A 16,858-nucleotide genomic window follows, 5' to 3' on the forward strand; every position below is an offset into this window, starting at 1 on the left:
GTGTGATTCCTCCAACAAGCAGCGAGATTGTGCTACCAGCATGGTCTTTACCAACTCCCTGGGCTTGACTCTGGACCCCTGCAGCCAAAGATACTCCAACAGTGACCTCACAGGGATGCTGTGAGGACTTAGGCTCCTAAGGGTGGTGGTAAAGTGCTTCAGGTATACTGGAGGTTTCATTAAAGCTTCTGGGTAAATCAAGGATCTTGACTCCCATCTTGTTCAGGTGACTTGAAGGACTATGTCAGTGCGAGGACTTGGGCTCATCCAGCTCAAAGGAACTTGGTGGTGAGCAGGGGTGAGCAAAGCTAAAGGTTGTGTGGTCAAAATTTAGGTCTGAGAAAAAGAACCAAGTGTGCAGTCACAAGAACACTGAAATCAAGTGTGCCAACCAGTTTCAGCCCACCAAAATCCACAGGGAGCCAGCTTGCCATCAGCCGGGGCTGTGGTCCAGACGGGCTGAACAGGCATCCCTTCCCATTGCTCGAAGGCAAGGTGGCGGAGGGTAAGAGAGAAGCAGCCAAGAGGTAGAACCCCATCCAGGCAGGCAAGCTGGTGGTCCCAGTAAGGAACCTGGAAAGCTATGACAGCGATTGGTTCAAGTGGCACTTGGTGGGTGAACAGGGGTCTGGGGAGCCACTTATGCAATCCATCTCCCATCCCCACCCCAATTCCAGCAGGTGGTAGGTCATCCAGCTCCTCCATGGGGTTGCACCCGGGGTCCACAGCGGGTACAACCGCACCTTATTCAAGTTTGGGGGTGCTGCTTGTGAAGGTTGGAAGGACTTGGGGTGGTAATATTCACTTTGAGAAAAAGGCCTGCCTGCTATTAAACATTATCATAAAGTCCACTCTTATTTATACACGTTCAGGAAGTAATTTTAATGCAAGTAATTTTACCGGGGTGTGTCAAATATAACTTAAACAAATTTCTACCCAACTCCCAACGGATTTAACTATATATAAGGCTGTGAGGCCAGGCTCCTGACAGCCATATGCAGAAAGATCTGATTCCAGGCTTGTCTTCCTGCCTTGCTTGCCTCCTGAACCTCCCTGGATTATTCAGAAATTCTGTCTCAGATGAAAATAGCCTATTTGAGGCTATTTAGCAACTAAGTGGTGGAAGTCGCAGCACCTTGTTATGATGCATTTTATCTGGGGATGAATCGCACCTACAAACGCCAGCCCCTTGGAACCAGGCAGCTGCAGGTCTTGAACATCCCACTGTACAGCCAACAGGGCTGTTAGTTTCCTGTGGCTGTTGTGACAAAGCACCACCAACCTCATGGCCTAAAACAACAGAAACTTATTCTCTCCCAGTTCTGAAGGCCTGAAGTCGAAATCAGTTTCAGAGTCAAAATCAAGGTGTCCGCAGGGCCACGCTCCCTCCAGAGGCTGAGGAGGAATCGGCTCTGCCTCTTCCAGCTTCTGGCGGCGGCAGCATTCCAGTCTCTTCCCTGGCCAGCTGGCTTTCTCCTCTCCAATCTCCCTCTGGCTCCCTCTTATGAGGACACCTGTATAAGGTCATATTCACAAGTTCCAGTGGTGCCTTTGGGGACCATTATTCAGGTGACCACAAGTGCTAACAAGTCTTCTGCCAAGTGGAATACGTACTGCATTCCCCATTGACAATTACCTAGTGAAATAACTGTTGGGTGGTCTTTCACTAGCTGTCTCATGGATGTTTTGGAATTTCAGTTCCTTCAGAGCAAACGGTAAGCCTCAGGCCTCCTTGGTGACTTCACGTGCTGGCACTGTGCAGGCCCGTGGAGGTAGCCTGGGTTTGGAGCATGAGAGTTGTGTTCCAACATCCCGTTTATTGCACACGTACCAAGAGTTCTGTAAAACGCACCAACAGCTACACGTTTAACTCATTTAATCCTCACAACAGTCTGTGAGGTAGGAACCACTATTATCTTTTCAGATGGGGTAAACCGAGGCTCAGAAAGATTATGTAACTGGCTCCAGTGTGGAGCAGCTGAGGTACAAGTCCAGGTTCACACTTAGAGCCATCATTCATAGCCCCATCAGGCAGGGTCTATCGCTTTCCCATTTTACAGATGAGGACACCGAGGCACTGGGCGGTCCCTCGGGCCAGCCAGATGCTAAAGCCTGTGTACCTAACCACCATGCGTGGCTTAGCTATCGAAGCCGTCTTTCCTTTTTCACTCTCCCACTCACATGGCGCTAGGCTCACCTCTGACATCAACCCGGACATCTGGCAAAAACAGCCACCCCCAACTGGACGCCACAAGAAAAATGTGTTTCAACACAAGACTGAGCAAGACGCAGAAGACCTTTTAAAGCCACATTATTTTGCAGTGAGAAAAAAAAAGGTTTTTAGGTTATCAGATGAGCAAGATAAACCAACAAAAGCTCTTTTTCGTTTCAAAGCCAAAACATTCTAGTAAGACGAGTTTAGGGTTCTGTTGCTTTGTGGCCTTGTTTAGAAAAGCAGGGGAGAGAACATCAGTACAACCAGCAAGATCAGAAGGACCACGTTTCCTGTGCAATTTAGTTACATAATGTCGCATTCATAATTAAGAGTGCTGCTTTATACGAAGCCTGGAAACTTCCAGCAGAAAGTAATGGAAAGTACACTGAGCTTTGGGAATCCGATAGACCTACTTGGAATCTCAAGTTTCCAGCTTATTAACTGTGAGACTTTGGACAAGTTACTTTAGTTCCCGGAGGCTCAACTATTAGTAAACGAGGATCAAGGGCTTTAAAATGCTTAGTACTCGGCAAGCCGCCCCAACGCGTCTGCCACCTTAATAAACAGGAGGTCCTGCGATTGTAGTGCCGGTTCGGGTTGCAGCAAGCGTCCACATGTAGCCCTAATGTGGCTCACCTCATTTCCTTTTCGCTCTTTGAGGGAAATTCGTGCTTTTTATGACTGAGCATAGTAAGAGGAAACACATCTTAAGATACTTTGATCAAAGGAAACTTTGTTCTCGGCCTCTCTTGTAAGACCATCTGCGATAAGTTAGGGAACGAATAAGAGGTTCCTTCTGGTGGGTGGACAGGGAGTTTGGTGAGCACAGCCCGGAATCTCTTCAGGGGCAGCCTCCTGACACCAGCAGAGCTGGTCTCCTGAGAGGCTGGCTGATGGCCCGCACCATCACCAACAGCCACGTCCCCACTCCCTTCCCATGGGCCAGGGTGACTCCTGTGGGTAGAATGTTAGAATGGCGCTGCCCTGGAACGGGCCCAGAGGTAAAGACACAAAGGCTCTGGCCTTGTCCACCTGAGGAAGGCCTGGGCTCAACTGGGTTCCTGGAGCCACGCCTGGCCAATCAGGGGGCTCAGGTGCCCAACCAAGCGGTACGCACTCCGTCCACGTGTGATCATTTCTGGTACACAAACCATGTTTACATACGTGACCCCATCCAGTTCAGACAAGCACCTTGTACAGGCAGGGCAGTGATCATTAAGCTCACTTTACAAATGGAGACAAGGCCGGGGGCACTAGATCCACCTAGGAGTGGAGACCTAACCAGAGATTTAAACAAAATGGAAGGTACCCACCCCCGCCCCCCAAAACAGTAAGTACTGAGGTGGCAGTTCAGGGCTAATGTGATGGATGCGTGCTCATCAAGAACCCAGGGGCTTCTCTTCACTCCCGTCCTAGACCTGGTTCCACCTGCTGAGCAGGCCACTGCGCGCGCCTCCTGGATGAGCACAGAGCTTCCCTCCACCGCAACGAAAACAAGCAACAGGGTGACAGTGCTCTTAGGAGGAAAGAGGAGAAAAAGTGCCGCAAGGGCAGCAGATTAGAGGGAGGGCGGGAGGGGTGGGTGGGTGAGGGTGAGCAGGTGGAGGCTGCCTCCCCCACAGCAGGTGCCACTCCTGCGGCCCAGCCCTCCGCGGGGGCCTCACCGGATCTGGGCCCTGTAGCTGGAAGTGCTGGGAGGGGGGATGTGAGTTTACACAACTCCCTCCTCTCACAACACAGGGGGTGTGTCGGTGTGTGTGTGTCCCCATGTCCACGGTGGCCTATTCCAAAGACCACAGACACCGTTTTTACAAAGGCATTTTATTTTACTAAAGAAAATACTGGTTCTTCTAAAAGCATGTAAAAATTCACATTATTTTTAAGTTAAAGCTATAGGTTGGAAACTTATCCTCTGACACACAATTCAGTCATTAAGTCATCTTCTCGGCTGGAGTCCACTCAAGCTGACATTTAAAGTGCAAAATCTAGAAAAGAACCAAGGGGATAAACAGGAAACGTCTGATAAGATAATGGCCAGTGTTTTACTTGCTCAGCATTAACACTTACAGTCAGCCATTTAGGCTTAACCAGCAGAAACCACTAAGTGTATCTATTAATGAATGTATTTTTAGCAGCACAATTTCCCTTCCACGGAAAAATCCCTTTTGTTTAATACAAGACTCCGGGCTTTGATGAGCTGCCAGCCTGTGGGGGAGGAAGTAAGCCCCCGGTCCGCTCTCAGCCCAGCGTGTATGCCACCCACCCTGCGCCACTGACCGGCCTCTGGTGACGTTTGTGGGACGAAGAAGTGTTGATGGTCTCACATCTCATCTTTCCTTCCTCTGCTTGTGTCACACACAGAATGATGACTGTCTGGAATGGAAATTCAATCAACATTTCAGTGAAAACTGCCTTCTCTCGCGCTTTTTCATTTCCACGTGCGCTCTTCCCCCACCCTAAGGCCATCTCCTGAGTTTCAGACAATATAACTTTGGATTTTTTTAAGGCAAGGTTCCAGGACCGTAACTTCTCTTGCCTGGCGGAGGCCTGCAGCTCGCCGAGGACCAGTGAGTGATGGGCGAGTAACAGGAGCTCAGGTGCTGACAGCCCCCCAGCTCCCCTGCTGCATGTTCCACGGGGCTTCAGCTCTGCGGCTGCTCTTTGCCACAGACAGCGGGAGCCATTGTTTCCATCCGAATGGACCTCACAGGGTGGTCGGGAGAAGGAATAATGGCACTGTATATGAAATGCTCAGCAAAATGCTAGCACATAATCATCATTCTACAAGGGCTGCTATTATTACTAATAAGTTTGCTTTTAAACTCACTAAGTCTCAAAATCCTACTAAAGGGAGCTCATATTTACAGAAGCATAGACTCAGGATGGACAGGGGTTCTGGAGGTCCCGAGCCCAGTGGTTCCTACAGCCACCTGTTGCTGAGAGAGCAACGGTTTCCAAAGGAAACGATGCCCAGACCCAACCACAGGTATAATGACAACTCTCAGAGGCCGGAGCCTGGAACCTGCATTTTAACAAGCACCCTGACCGGGCAATTCTCATCTTTAGCCAACTTTGGTAACCGCTGATCTAGAATCCCCCGCCACCATAGTTGAGTCCTAATGTTTAGAGCAGCACAGAACTCGGCCTGACAAATGAAGACACTGGGTCAGCACACCAGAATTAAGGAGCTGCTCAATGTCATATATTCAGTCTGTAGTGGGGGTTGAACAACTTCCTGGTGCCTCAATCGACACATTCTGGGCCCCTCTTGTGTGTGCGCTGTGACAGGCACTGGGCCACAGGATGAGAATGGCTTCCCGAGGTCATTGGGAAGGGCCCTCTGGGCCAGGGGACTCACAGGCAAAGGCCAAGGGGCATAAGTCTATCACGGTCTGCAGGAGCATGGGTAGCAGCAGCAGAGGGGACAAATGTGTCCTGGGTTAAGGACACACAGGGAAGGGATTTACAGGCCACACCCAGGAATCACGACCTCATCCTGAAGGTAGTAGAGAGCAGAGTCTCTTAGTCTTGGGTACAGGCGAGGGTTTCACATGACATGTGATCCACCCCCTCCCGTCCCCTATCTCAGACTTACACGTACTTGCATGAGAGCTTTCCTGAGGAGATGGCTCACAGCTTTTATTAAATTCTCAACAGCGCCGTGACCCAGTACCTATCAGGCACCGCGGCTCCCGATGAGGAGGCCCACCGAGGCGTGGACTAACTACGCGCTCCCTGGCTCATCAGCAGAGCGGAGAGGGTCAGGCTCTGCACCCCTCGACTGACAGAGCCGTTCAGGGACAGGTGGGCCACGCGCCCTCACACAGCCTCAGACCCACCCGAGGGGTACGGGTTTCTCGGAACTCGCACATCCCTTGACCGGCCGGCCACCCAACCCACGTCCGTTCCACACTTGCCGAGTCCCAGTACCTCTGGCTTCTCTTTAGTCCTCTTTCTTCTCTGACTGCTGCTTCTTTTCAGCTTCCAGTTTGTGCCGCTGTGCTGCCAACCGTTTCCTTTGGTACATTTTGGCTCCAGCAAACGCCAGGCAGAGAATCAATGTCTTTGCTGCCAAGATATACAGCAGCAAGGGAACGTGTTCAAGAACCTTCAAGAAGAAATGATTCTAAGTGTTCTATAATGGATAAGGGAGGTTTATGTTCCTCCATTCGATAAACATTACTATGCATCTATTGTGGAACACACACCAGGCTAGAACAGACAAGGTCCCTGTCCCCGCTGTGCTGACAGTCTAGTTCTGGCCAGTCCCTCCTGTCCCCCTAACTGCTGGCGTCACAGAGGCCCACCAGTGGACACAGAGGTAATAGCCCTGGTCTCTCACAATTTGACCGTGTGCTTTGTCGACCGCCCAGGCCCTCTGCTTCTGAGGCGGTGGCGCGGTCCAGCAAAAGGAGCCAGGCCAGGGGGCCTGGACTACGGCTCCACTCTGCCACTGACTGTGCGACGTGGGTCAGTCTTGACTTTTCTCTCCACCTCTGAAGACAGGCTGGACCAGAGCTCCCTTCCAGAGTCTCCAGTTGCAGTATGCTACGATTTCCTATGGTTCCCACTACTCACTAGCATTGGCACTTGCAAATAAAATAAGTATAAAAATAAAATACAACTCAAAATTTTATTAGCTACTTATTCACTGTTCCTGTAATCTCCTGTTGAACGGAAGTTTTAACGCATGGGCTAAAACGAAGTCTGAGGAGTAACCGTTGATGGGAATTACTCACTCTTTGCACCAGTAGGTTTCATTATGAAAATCTATATGGAACAATAGTATCTCAAGGCAAATACTATAGTAGTTTCGTAAACATGGTAAGTATGACCTGAAAATAATTAGGAGTTTTTTGTGTGATTAAACATTCATTCCCAAATCGAGTGAAAGGATAGCCTTTGTTGAGTAATCATCGTTCTAAAGGACTAGGTAGGATTTATTCTGATGAAATCATTAGGTTAAACTGCCAAACATCATTTATTATATATAATTCCAATGACATTCTACTATAGGGAGTACATTTGTCCCTCCAAGAGCTTCAAGTTGATCTGAAACTAGTCAGGGAAAACTTTAGCTGAGAACAATATGCTCATAGACTTGGAGGGCCAGGAGGATTTTAAAAATGACTTGGTCCACCACCTTCTTTTATAAACAAGGAAAGTGGTGGCAGTTGAGAGGCCCATCCATGCCACACAGCTAATTAATGATGAGGTCAGAGCTAGAACAGAACATTTTAAGGGATGCCAGCCTCCTTTCCACTGGTTCCTGATTTTCAATGAAATGAAATCACAAATTATGTACATATATGCTCCCATAATTTTATTCAAAATTTTTATGACTCAGACCTAGTGTACTTTTCATGTTTGGAAGACGTAGCATCAGTGACCATCCACTGAGAGCTTACTGGGCTTAAGTGTCTCACAGAGATTTCCTCTTCAGTCCTCATAATATCCTGTGAGGTATATAGACTGTCCGAATTTCATAGCTGAGAAAGCAAAGTCTGAAAAGCAGTGTCTGACCAAGTTCTGACTGATCCAAAGTCTGAACACTTCAACATTACACAACGCTATAACATATATGATGCTCTCTCCAACCCTCACCAATTTTACAATTAAATTATGCAAATAAACAAATGCTTGGCTACTGAATTTACCAAAGGCAACTGGAGTCACGACCTCTTAAGTTATTTAACTGATTACTTATGGATATTTGAGGAAGGTTAATGTGACGCAATAGGAACACAACAAATATCAAAAGGAGGAATCCAAATATTTAAATTGTTTTAACTAAAACAATAAGAACATCAGAACACTGAATTAACTAGATAACAGTTTTCAACCACAAAATCAGGGCCAGCCGATGGCTCAGAGGGTTAAGAGCTCACTCAAGAGTGCAAGCTCTGAGCAACAACGGTTCAATGCCCAGCCCGAGCTGAGCTGCCGCTGAGCTGCCAACAGGTGGCAGGATGGCTCAGCTAAAAACAAACAAACAAACAAAAAGGCAGAACTCAACCACAGAATCATTTAACGGTCAAGAATAAACACAACAAACCCAATTCGGAAAGATCACTCTGTTAATTAGTCTAAAAGACTAAAAAAAATATGAAACTTTTTATCCTGACAAATATAAGCAGCTTGGAATACTGATTTGGTTTCCAGGTCCTTCCTCCCTCAGATTTGCCACAAACCTCTCTCATTTCCCCCAAATAATCCTCTACTTCATCTACTTCCTTGAAGGTTCTCACTTTGGAGAGATGAGGCTTGACTCCACATTTATGAACCAGCTATGAGAGAAAAGAATGCCAAACGTTACCTCATTTTACCTCCTTGGAGGCAAAACTCACCAGTGTGTTGATATAAACCTCTCAGTTCACTAGGACTTTCTAGGCTACCTGGGCACTGACTTGTACTGGGAACAGTGTCTCTCTCATTCTCTCATCTCTGCAGGTGAGCCTCTGGAGTCCTATTATGACCCAGCCCACATCACAGCCCATGGTTCCCCATGAGCTAAACACAAAACTTTGCTGTAGCAGTTACAGGCACGGTCAAAAAATACAGTGAATGCTTAAATTAAAAAAAAAATTATTACAGTAAAAGACACACTGCCATTAATCCCCCTCAAAATACTCCCCCTCACTTCAAACACACTCATCCCATGGTTCTTGCCATTTTCTGCAGCAGTTCTGGAAGTCCTCTTTTGTGAGTGTCTTTGGTTGCATTGTCATGGCTGCCTCGATGTCCTGCATCATTTTGACTTCGGGGCAGAGCCAGAAGTTGCACAGTGCCAGGTCCGGCGAATAAGGTGAATGAGGACACACTGTAATGTTTTTATTCGACAGAAACTGCTGTATGCCAGAAATGATGTGACACGAAGTGTTGTCATGATGGAAGATGAAACTGTTTGCCCATTTCTCAGGCCATTTTCTATGCATATCGTTTCTTAAATGCTCAGATAAGCCCTTATAATATTCAGAGTTCACCACAGTGTTCCTGGGTACAAACTCAGCTTGCACAATTCCATCAAGGTCAAAAAACAATTAACATCACCTTGATGTTAGATCTTGATTGACGTGTTGTTTTCACATGAGGAGAACTGGGTGTTTTCCATTGAGAACTCGGAAACTAGGTCTCAGGATCATAACCATAGGCCTAAGTTACATCTCTTGCGATGATGTGTCTTAAAAAGCTGGAATCTGAAAGCAGCATGATCGTGCAACTCCAGTGAAATGCACATATTCTGCATTTGACAATCAAAACGTATAAAACAAATTTTGCACTCACTTGCCCCATGTTCAAATCTGTTGTTAAAATGCTTTGAACAGAATCATAAGGGATGTTCAGATCCTCAGAAATTTCCCTCATAGTCAATCGCCTGTTTGATCAAACAATTTCGCTTACTCTTCAACATTCTCTTGGGTTTCTGATGTGGAAGGACAGCCCAATCTCTCCTCATCTTCAATCGATTCACAACCATTATGAAATCGCTCGAACCACTTGTAAACCATCTTCATGATCAGTTCAGGATCACCATAAACTAATTTTAACATTTCATGTGTTTTAGTATTTTAGTTTGAAAAAAATTTTCACATTAATTCGCTGTTCATGATCCATGATTTACAGCACACTTTAAAACACACCTTCTCTCAGCAGTAGCTCACACCCCGACTGACTGCACGGAACAAGCTGAAACTTGTCACACACTGTTACTAGGTTTGATCTCTGCCTCTCTGTTGGATGGTGCTCAGCAGCAGCATTCACTATATTTTTTTATCATACCACACAACCAGATTTAGAAAACCCACTGAAATGGAAGCACATCAACAAAAGGACACAGGTAAGTGGTTTCTGTGTGTACTTTGTTTTTAAAGGTACTGGAGAGGCGGTGGAAGAGGCAGAAGTTTCAGGACTAAGAGGGGCAAAGCAGCGGCAGCAGGGGTCAAGGACACTACGAGGGCTAAAGCTAAAGGGTTCAGGGCGGTTCCTGCCCCTCTCGAGTACTAAACTTCAGTGTGTTAAATCCCTCCCTTTGATCTCTAACGAATCCCTCATATTAAGTCTTGAAATATGCAAACCTTCAAAGAGGTAAATAAAATACCGATTAGGTAGGTCCAGTGCAGCCTGGGCCCTTGCCTTTCTGGCCTGTCGGGCCTGCGGTCATCAGCGATAGTCACCCATACCTGTGCATTACTAGCCAATGAGTGTGGCCTCGTTATTTAAGAAGTCAGCCATTCTCGTGACACAGGTATTGGGGCTCCTTCAAAACAATTGGTGTAGATCTAGTCCACCCCAACAAAATTTTTTTGAAACAAGGAAATGCTTATAATAATTTAAAAAGTACATACGTGATCCTAAGTTTGAAAATATTGGGTTGTCGGAAAAGTCATAACATATTTTTTCTATGTTTTTCGTTGCAAAAATGCATCATGACTCTTCTGACAACCCAATATACACTACACTTAATGTATCTTGAAAAAATACATCAACATTGTTCAAAGTAGCCCTCTCTGGATGGTATGACGATAAGTAATTTTTATTTGATTTTATATTTTTCAAAGTATCTACAATAAAATGTTTTCGAGGCTGCTCTCTTAGCCAACCTTCACCTCACACCACCTATTGTGGGGATTTATCTCGATCTGCTGCTCTCCCTCTGTAAGAGCAGCTGGCACAGCTGACTGCAGGCAGCTAGCAGGCTACTCTTCAGTCGCCCTTGAACTTCTGCTCCACCAGCTAAATACAACGTTTTACTGGGGTCAGTTGTGTTTATTCCCCAGCCAGGTTAAGTTGTACTCGATGCTATAGTAGATAATTTATTTAAACATGACACTTAGGAAATAGGACTATGTAAACAAGATTGTTTCCATGAAAACGAAGTTGAATGCTTTTAATGCATGTTCAAGTTTGAGTTGGAGAAAAAAAAATGCATGTTGGCAACACAAATGTAAAAGATTAGGGAAGACGAGCATAAAAATCTAGAAAGACTTCATATGTAGATTGCTTCATAAGATCTTAATCCATTTTAAAGAAATCAAAATGTGAAACTGTAGGTGAAACTTCAAAGGCATAGTTTTTGCAAGAAAAGTCAGGCAGATCTGAAGTCAACTGACACCCACTCACAGAAAAGGCCTAGCTTTGTCCAGAAATCTGGTGAGAAAAGTAGACTTGTATGTTTTAACTTAAAATAAAATATTAAATATTATTATGATTCCTGGTTTACTTCGTATTCTGAATTTTCACAAACAGGAGAAAGAAAACCGAAAGCCATAAATGTTTCAAACTATTCTCACTTTCCAGTTCATGCTGGACGAACTGTGAATTCACTCCCACTCCACGGAGGGCCACTCGGACAAGCACATGAGGAGCCGGAGCTGGAAGGTGGTCAGGTCTCGCTGGGCTGGTGGGGAAAAGAAGCAACAGGTCAGTTTGGGTTTTCTAGAGCAGACTCCCTTCAGAAGACGGGAGAGGGCACATGGGCAAAGACAGCAAGCTCTGCAGAGAGGAGGATTAAGTGTCCCCAGCAAGGCGAGCCAGAGCCTGGAAAGCAGACGCCCTGGGTGCGGGCCGACACAGGCTTGGCCCTTGTTGAGCAGAAAGGTCTCCTTGGCTGATCTTTGCTGGGGATGGGAGCACAGCCCCACAGCAGTGGCAGTGCTGCTCCTAAGGGGACATGAGCTATGAGCTCCCCTTCTGGGAACATAAGAGCCCAGGTCCAAAATTGGTTCCTCCACCCACCTCCTGCCCTGAACAAGAGCTGGTTTGTGGATGACTGACCGTTTCTCCGGTCCTCTGAGTGTTAATTAAGCAAATCTTGGTTTTTAAAAAAATATCTGGAGGGAAGGGAATAAATGATAGGGAAAAATTTGTCCTAAGAAAGCAATTCATATCTAGAATTCCCTCTGAAATGTGAGGGAGACTCCAGGGAAGGTGAGGCAGTAAATGACAAGGCAGGGACACAGCCTGCACAGGATTTGCGCTGAAGCATCATATGTCACTATTTTTAGACTATGACACATACCCCAAGAGTCAGAAGATTTGAGCTCTGGATGAAGAGCCTAACACTCTGGCAAATGACTTCCCTCTTAGGGCCTTGGTCCCATCTACAAATGAAGAAAGGAGGTGTCAACTAGGTGGGCTCAGGGCCCCTACTTCTTCTGCAATTTAGAGACTCACAGCATAATAATCACAGCTTTACTTTATTGAGCCCAACTGGGCTGAGTGTGTTGGATGCACTAACTCATTCAGTCTTCACGCCAGTCCTATGAGGTACAGTCCACTGTCTCCACTTCAAAGACAGGGAAACATATGTCATGGGTTCACACACTGGCGAACTGGGGCTCGACTCCTCCAATCTGGCTCCAGAGTTATCCTGATGCAAGCAGAGAGCTTTGTACTAAAAAATCACAGGGATGCTTTCCTTTAAATGTACTTACAATTAGAATTAAGAAAAGCAACAGAAAATTTCACAGGCCTTTAGAATGGGGATAAAATGAACTTCAGGGAAGATATTTTGTAAAAACTTTCACTTACAAAAGCATCTAAATACAGAAAGTTCATACCTCATCTATTCAAGGTCATAGTAGCTTATAAACAAGCTGGCAGTTGTTTCAGGATAACCAAGTTTTCCCCCATGACTTCTTCAAAGTCAGATAAGCTAACAAAAGGAATTTATATCACAAATCTGTTTAAATGTGATGATGGTGATTGAAGGTGCTCATTACCTTCATGTATAAATGGCCTCTTCGCCCTTACGTAGCAGCAGATTTTGACCTGCACTAAATACATTTCTAATAGGTTACAACCTGTTGCTAGAATTTTCACTTTGAGTAATCTCTAATAATCTCAGGGATTAGCCATGTTGTCAATTAAAATAAAATGTTTAAAGTATAAATTTTATTTTTACAACTCCTGCTTTGAGTTGTGTACAAAAATCATAGACAAGTTTGGTTGTGCCCCACTAATTTTCTAAAGCCATATTATATACCTAATGAATTGATGTAAGATATTGATTCCCAAGGTCAAGGACAACAAACTGGACAAAAAGCTTATAGGAGAAAATAAATTAAAAAGAACACCCAACGGTCTGGCCCTCTGGCCACCAGGGATATTATGTTCATGAAATGTCTTCAATAGGTACTGAGACTTTTAATGAAACCAATTTTACCATAGGCTAATTGATAAAACAAGAGTTAAGTTCCTACAACACCTTATCAACATTATAATGAAACCATGATGAACAAAAGACATTACTGGAGGACCTGCTGTATTATTGTTTCCTAGGGATGTGACCTTGGACAAATCACTTGGCCTCTCCAAGCCTCAGCTCCCTCATCTGTAACTGTAAACTAAGCAACACGCTCAGCACATAGAAAACACTAAATGAATATTAACCATTATTGTCATGTTCAATATCTTTCCTTGCACTAATGGACATGCCGAACTTTACAACATAGACAAGTTGCATCTGGGGCAAAAACAGTCATTGCACGACAGCAGTGCATGGTATAAAGAACAACAACCAGAGGACCAGGAAAATTGGAGATCTGGACTCTATTCTTGGTGGCACCGATGGCAGGTCATGCGTCATTAACAGGGGCAAGTCATTAACTTCTTTGAAACAAACTGCTCTCATTTTTTAAAAATCAGACTCCGAAGAACAACTCTGCAACTCTGGAATTTGTAAGTCACCCTTCTCTCTGACATCACAGAATCTGACTGTAAACGTATACTGGCAACTGCCTCGACTTCATACCTAGAGTAATAAAATCCAAGCTCTTTAGGAAAGAAACATTTAAAGTAGTTCAACTTGCAAAGCAGTGGAAGGGGTGCTGCGAGGGTGGGAGACCAGTGGGCAGATCAATGCAGCTCATTCGCACCCACTGCCTCCAAATTATAATTCCCCCCCATCTCCCTGAATTACATGCTCCCACACTGCCATTTTTGTAGCATCCTGCAGGACTTCAGCAACTGAGAGCTGAGCGAGCTAAAACTATCAGCAGGCTATTTGCTCTGCTGCCATGTGCACACCTGATGCAACATTAGAAACGGGAGGCAGCTGAACTGCAAAAGCCAGCAAGATGGGGACTATTTTGAGAGGTATAAAATCTATGAAGTGCAGAACGTTTTCAACTTACCCTGGAACTAGCCACTAGCCTTAGCTTACAACTCAAAAGTAACAATGGCTTAGATAGAAATAATTTTATTTCCTTTACTGCAAAAACATCTTGATTTTTTTTCCCCCCTTTGCCAGATTTCTCCTCAAAAACAGAAAAGCTATTAGCTTATCTTGGTCAGGCCAACTAAAGCAATATGGACAATGTATTACTGTCCACCATTTACTTTTTCTCGTTGGCACACCTAGCAAACCCAAGGGTGGTGCCTTCCGGTCCTCAGTCTGAACTTTCCGAAGCTGTCATTCGCAGTCTGCACCTCTCAGTCCCGTTAAGTAGGGGCAGGTGTGGGGAGAAGGGGCGCCAGGAGAAGCTTGGGCGTCACTCGGTCAACAGCCTCCGAGCCTCGCTCGCCAGCCGGCCGGCGTTCCCTGGGCCGGAGGGGCTGGGTCTCAGTTCCTCGGTAACCGGAGGCCCGGGCCAGTGTCCTCTCCGGCCCCGATACTTTCGGGGCGATACCTGTCCCGCTCGGACCCAACGATGAGGGCCAAGGGGGATCACTGCTTCCCTTCAGGGCGCCCTGAAAATTCCCTCGTCCCCCCCAAACCTCTCAGAGACCAACACCCTGTGGCCAGAAGCAACACTGGGCCCCGCCCGGACCACGCGTGACAGCCTAAACACGCCGCCTCCGGCGCCGGATCCGCGGGTGTCGCGGCGCCTGGACGACCTAGCCAGGCAGGCACGCTCCGCAAGTGGGGGCCGTGGCGGCCGTCACCCTCCCGGTTCCCACCCCGAGAGCCGGCGCCGCGCGGCCGAGGGCCGACTGGCGGGCATCTTGGAGAGAAAGCGCGAACGCAGGGCTGGCCGCCAGACACCCCAGCGCCCCCCAAAAGCCGTCAGGATTCGGGTCAGGGTCCCGACGACCCAGAAGTCATCCACTTACAGTTCGAAGCGGCCGAAGATCCGGCGTCCGGCGGGCACGCAAACCACGACTCCCACAATGCCGCGGGGGAAATTACACGTCCCGACATGCACCGCTCCGCGCGCCGGCGCAGTAGGCCATGGCCGCTTTCGTTGGGTAGTGATGGGGGCCGCAGGTCATGATTGGCCGAGGCAGGGGCGAGCTGGAAGAGGGGGACCACGCGCGGTGTCGCGAGTCCCCTCCCCCTCGGCTGTCCCGCCTTCCCTGGATTCTCTTCGCTGCAGCCTGCGACTGAGGACCCATGGTTCCCCTTGAAGACGTTTCCAAGTTTCGCATTCATTTCTGACAAAACGCATGCAGTTTCCTTTGGGATAGCGGTAGGGCGCCCCGGTGCTAGGTTCCCAGATACCTGCATTCAGCACACACGTCGCACACGCGTGCAGAGTTTGAACACAGTCGTTCCTTGCCCCAAGGCACCCACTGGGCAGGGACAGTTCTGGGTGGTAAAAGATCTACATCTCAAAAGCGGAGAGAACGGATTTATCATTGCGAGCTTTCTAAAGTAACTGCTCTAAGAGTGAGGCGTTCAGGGGAGTGATTTGCCTTATCACCAGGTTTTGGCCGGAACAAACTGAACTCACCTGGCCAGTTGAGCTTTCTCAGGCAGGACTTGAAAGGGGGCTGGGGCCATCTCAGGGATGCAGCCTTGAGCTGTTAGAAACTATGCTAGTATTCGATCAAGTCTCTTAGTGTGGGGAGGGGGATGAAATACTTGGTGTGAAGAGCCTGCAGTGTTTATAGTTAAAGGTTGAGGCCTAGTTGAAAAGAGGGCTCAGAGGAGCCTGACCAGAGTTTGATCAAGGAGATAGTTTTTGTCACCTGGTGGAAACCTTGGATTGCTGTCTAGATCCAGACCCAAGGCACGGATTCTGTAACCCGGGTCCCTGCTCTGGGCACATTGGGAAGAATGTCTTGTGTGCAACAGCATTTCTGGGTGTCTGATCTGAGAAAGGGAGCCACTCTTGCCACACCTGCCCTTGGAATATGAATGGCTTTTCCCTAACACTGTATGTAACGTTTCTGTTAGCATAATTTCACGCTTATTATCAGGAAACAGATACCTTGTCTATATCGCACGCTAAAGAGAGAAACCTGGTAGTCGGCATAGGACATCCTACAAGCATGCCTTGATGAAGGGCTCCTTTTATGAATTTTGTCTTAGTGCCCTGAGGCTTGAGGCCCTGCTCACAATTGCTCTGCCTTGGCTGAATAGATGGGGAGATGAGGGAGGAGAAAAGGGGACGCTAGGAGACATGGAGCTACAGCCCCATACATCTCTCTTGCCATTGACTTCCTGCTCTCAGCTCCTCTGAGAGACGAAACTGTGACACGAGTTCCGCCTATCCTCCTGTCCTTGCTCTCACTCTGCCCACTTTGTGCTGATCTCTGTTATAACCTTGTCACATGATATCATCATGATGTTTCCGTCTCCAGCTCCCTCTCTGCTGAATGGATTCCTCCAGCTCAGGGAGTCTCTCATTCATCTCTGTGCTCCTCAGGTCTAGGCCAGTGACCCAAGAAATGGATGTTAAATGTTGCTTATTAAATTAA

At 47.0% G+C, this 16,858-nt stretch overlaps 1 protein-coding gene across 3 annotated transcripts; it reads right to left on the minus strand.

Moving 5' to 3' along the window:
- Nucleotides 1–4,020: 4,020 nt before the first annotated feature.
- Nucleotides 4,021–15,373, minus strand: SMIM11 (small integral membrane protein 11). Of its 3 annotated transcripts, none has more exons than XM_019626964.1 (5): nt 15,269–15,373; nt 11,506–11,612; nt 6,146–6,323; nt 4,493–4,588; nt 4,021–4,200 (listed from the first exon to the last, which is right to left on the minus strand). In XM_019626964.1, the coding sequence occupies exons 2-3, from the start codon at nt 11,515–11,517 to the stop codon at nt 6,159–6,161; spliced, it is 177 nt and encodes a 58-aa protein (XP_019482509.1). In that variant the 5' UTR covers nt 11,518–11,612; nt 15,269–15,373; the 3' UTR covers nt 4,021–4,200; nt 4,493–4,588; nt 6,146–6,158. The 3 variants fall into 3 exon arrangements, with proteins under 3 accessions (XP_019482509.1, XP_019482512.1, XP_019482511.1); XM_019626967.1 differs by having other exon boundaries at nt 4,479–4,588; XM_019626966.1 differs by lacking the exon at nt 15,269–15,373 and adding an exon at nt 12,234–12,315.
- Nucleotides 15,374–16,858: the final 1,485 nt, after the last annotated feature.

This window comes from Hipposideros armiger, unplaced genomic scaffold (genome assembly GCF_001890085.2).
Source record: "Hipposideros armiger isolate ML-2016 unplaced genomic scaffold, ASM189008v1 scaffold_695, whole genome shotgun sequence".
In the NCBI taxonomy this organism is placed as follows: domain Eukaryota; kingdom Metazoa; phylum Chordata; class Mammalia; order Chiroptera; family Hipposideridae; genus Hipposideros; species Hipposideros armiger.